Below are 3,453 nucleotides of genomic sequence, written 5' to 3' on the forward strand. Positions count from 1 at the left end.
CTTCATATGAATCCTATTCTATATCCTATAAAGTAACCTTACCAACAAGTAGGAATCGTTTTTAGAAATCATTTGAACAAGTCTTTTAATTTTGTAGACTTCAAAATTGCAAACCAAAAGAATCAAGTAACATAAACAAAAAATTGCAAACCAAAAGAATCAAGTAACATAAACAAAGTCACCATCTATCCAAAAACTCAATAATGGAAAGAGTACACAATTTATAAAATCATACATAGTCTCACAACAATTATTATCCACTTAACTCAAAACCTACAAGTAACCAAATCCACACACAATATTGTTATTATTATTATCACACAAGCTTAGCAAGCACATTTGGATCAAAAGACTCCATTTCCTTCCCAACAAGTTTGCATCTAATCAAACTCCCAATTGTACTAGACACCATCTTAAAATCCTCCCATCCATTCCCCTTAGCCAATTTCTTATACAAATAACTTTCAAAAGTCATCCTTTGCACATACTCATCCCCACAAAGCTCAACCAGTGCTTCCCTTGCAGCATTACTCCCATAAAATACATGTTGCAACAAATCCAAAAATCTAAAAGTTGTTAAATACTTAGAATCCCATTGTTTTAAATACTCTCTTTTTAAATCACTTTCATTAATCATCCTCTGACCACCCTCCGACGCTTTCACAATCGCTTCCCCACACACCCTCCCACTCTTCGCCGCAAAATAAATCCCTTCGCCCGAACATTTCGTCACGTACCCTGCCGCGTCCCCGACCAGAGCCACTCGACCACGAACCCTAACTGGTCGGGGATGTTCAGGGATCGGGTGGGCCTCCACTTTAATCACCTTCCCACCCGAAATCTTAGGTAGGACCCGCGACCTGATCCCTTGTTGGTACTTTTTAATATTGGGTTTCGAAGAAACGGTCCCGGTCCCCACCGCCACGTGGTCACATTTCGGGAACACCCACGCGTAAAAGTCCGGTGAGACGTCGTTTCCGACGTACATCTCGGCGAGATTTTCGTAGTACGCCATTTTTTCGTCCGGGAGCCTGATTCGCTCCTGGAAGGCAATGGCGCAGGCGTAGTCACCTGCGCCAATGGACTTTGCGACGCGGCTGTTGGCGCCGTCAGCGCCAACAACCACGTCGACAGAAAGTTTTTTTATTCTATTGTTGACGGAGTAATTAACAACATAAGGTTGGTTAACGGATGTGGGGACGTCTAGTTTCGTTACTAGTGATTTAACAATCGTGACACCTTTTGATTCGGCACGTGATCTAAGGTACGAATCGAGTACTTCTCTACGCAACATAGAGATGTACTCGTGGGACTTTAATGTCTTACCGAAGTCAACGGTAAGGTTAGATGGGGATATTATCTTCATATGGGTTACTTTTCGGTCTATTAGCTCTGGCGGGATAGAGAACTCTTCCAGCATGCAGAGCGGGATAGCACCGCCACATGGTTTTGCACCGGTGGGGTCCCGCTCAAAGAGATATGTCTCTATCCCGCCTGAAGCTAATGCCTCTGCGGCCGAAGATCCTGCTGGACCGCCGCCTATTACTGCGGCGGTCAGCTTTCGGCCGCATAAAACCCTGAATTTAAGGGTGGGTTTAAATTTGGGAGTTGGGGTTTTGAAAGTGATATTGAGAGAGTGAAGTGGGTGAGTTATGGCGGCCATGGTTGTGGATTCAATTAGGGATTTAGGGCTTAGGATTAACAGTAATGTTGTGATTAGTGGAGTTAATAAAAAAAGATAAAGCACAAAGACAAAAGATTCTTTGTTGAGACTATATATTATTTTCTTTTGTCTTTAGATTTAAAATAATTAATAAACTATGCAAGCACATGCAGTTAGTTATAAATAACTTATTCAGTGTGACTAGTGGGATCCCACTATTACATGATTAGAGTATATTAATTTGTAATTGAGCCAATGGTGAAATTGTAAGAAAAAGACGTGGTGTTTTATATGATTTAGGTTTGATTATGTCTTTAATATTTAGTTTTAGAGGTACCAGGTGATGATGAAAGACTAGGAGAGTGAGATGACGTTCACTAGTTGGATCATTGAAATGGCTGGTTTTATTTCAGGCGAGTATTCATGGGCATTGACCTTAGATGACAGTTTTCCTCATATCAAAAGACGAGTGTATTCCGATGTGATGAATTTTGCCAGCCGCTCATTTGGAGGATTTGTTGACCGTTAATTTTTTCTTTTATAATTACGTATTTATGCTATCTAATTGTACAAAGTACGAAACTTTGATCAAATTTATTAGCTTTGTTTACTTATGATTAAGATAATTATAAGGTAATTTCATCGAGTTACTCTATTTAAAAATATGAAAAAACGTAATGGAAATTAACTGGATTTTAGGTTTATACGTGAGTGCCACTGTGCCAGTGCGCCATAAAATTGGAATTTAGTGTTGATAATTATACCTTTTCTTTTTGTCTGTTTTAGCACTTACAATTTTTTTTATCAGGACTTGTTAATCCCAAAGTAACCAAGATCAACACTCAAAGGCCTAAGCTCTAGATAATCATATTAAGCCCAAATACTGTTGGGCTTTGATAAAATGGGCCAATATGTTACATAAACATGGATTATGAGGCTGTGCAATAAACCTTTCATTTATTCAGTTGGTTTATTCGTTTTAAGGATACTGTACAACAATCTCTTATTGTTGTAGTCTTTTTATCTTACAACAATCCATGAATTGACATAGTTGTAATTATGGAACCTAAATTACGCACCGAAAGTACGCAATTAGGCATGAATTAAAAAAATTACGCATGAAGAAACGTAATTACGTATAAAAAGTGTAATTAAGTATGAAGAAACATTATTACGCATGAAGCAAATTTTGCAACTTATAAAGTAATAACACAACCTATATATTTCCATGCATTTACAATTATGCAACCACGTTTTTCTAAAGTGAAATCAAGTGTCATTCTCTAGTACGCTTTAACACGATAATGGATTATTGTACTGTATCCTTTACTTATTTGTCTAGTATAGTCTCCTTTTCCAAACACTTGGTGATGAGATTTTTAGAAAAAAAAAATCAAATTTAGGAAAGATATAAGAAAATGACACATGCGACCTTTAGTTATGTAACATCAAAAGCAATAAAGCCTAAATGAATGAAGAAGAATCACACAATTTTGCCATGATACAGTTAATAGTACCAAGTGAGTTCTTATCTTCACTTTCTATCGCATTAGATATGAAAGTTATGATCTCTATTCTACGAAATGATATCTCGTGGTGTAGGGAAATTGGGACGTCCACGTAGTAGATCGATTTGTTACCTACCAACGACGTGATAATGAACATGATATCTAAAAAGTTAACGAAAATTGTTTGATTAGATTGCTCAAAGTTAATATTAGTTGTGTACTAACTGGAAGTTTGGTTGATTTTATATATGGATGATATTAATATATAGATTGAAAACTATA

The 3,453-nt window shown here is 37.2% G+C and overlaps 1 protein-coding gene across 1 annotated transcript; it reads right to left on the reverse strand.

Moving 5' to 3' along the window:
* Positions 1 to 220: 220 nt before the first annotated feature.
* On the reverse strand, positions 221 to 1,752 carry LOC143530685 (uncharacterized). Its single transcript, XM_077026153.1, has one exon. It carries the CDS (start codon positions 1,661 to 1,663, stop codon positions 317 to 319), a length of 1,347 nt encoding a protein of 448 aa, XP_076882268.1. The 5' UTR covers positions 1,664 to 1,752; the 3' UTR covers positions 221 to 316.
* Positions 1,753 to 3,453: the final 1,701 nt, after the last annotated feature.

The sequence above is a fragment of the Bidens hawaiensis genome, unplaced genomic scaffold (genome assembly GCF_021521415.1).
Source record: "Bidens hawaiensis isolate Kalapana, Puna unplaced genomic scaffold, B.hawaiensis_p1.1 tig00008970_1, whole genome shotgun sequence".
NCBI classification, from domain to species: domain Eukaryota; kingdom Viridiplantae; phylum Streptophyta; class Magnoliopsida; order Asterales; family Asteraceae; genus Bidens; species Bidens hawaiensis.

What these genes read in the sequence shown, in the direction of transcription:
- LOC143530685 (XM_077026153.1), bottom strand. Translation starts at nt 1,663, where the DNA reads ATGGCCGCCATAACTCACCCACTTCACTCTCTCAATATCACTTTCAAA.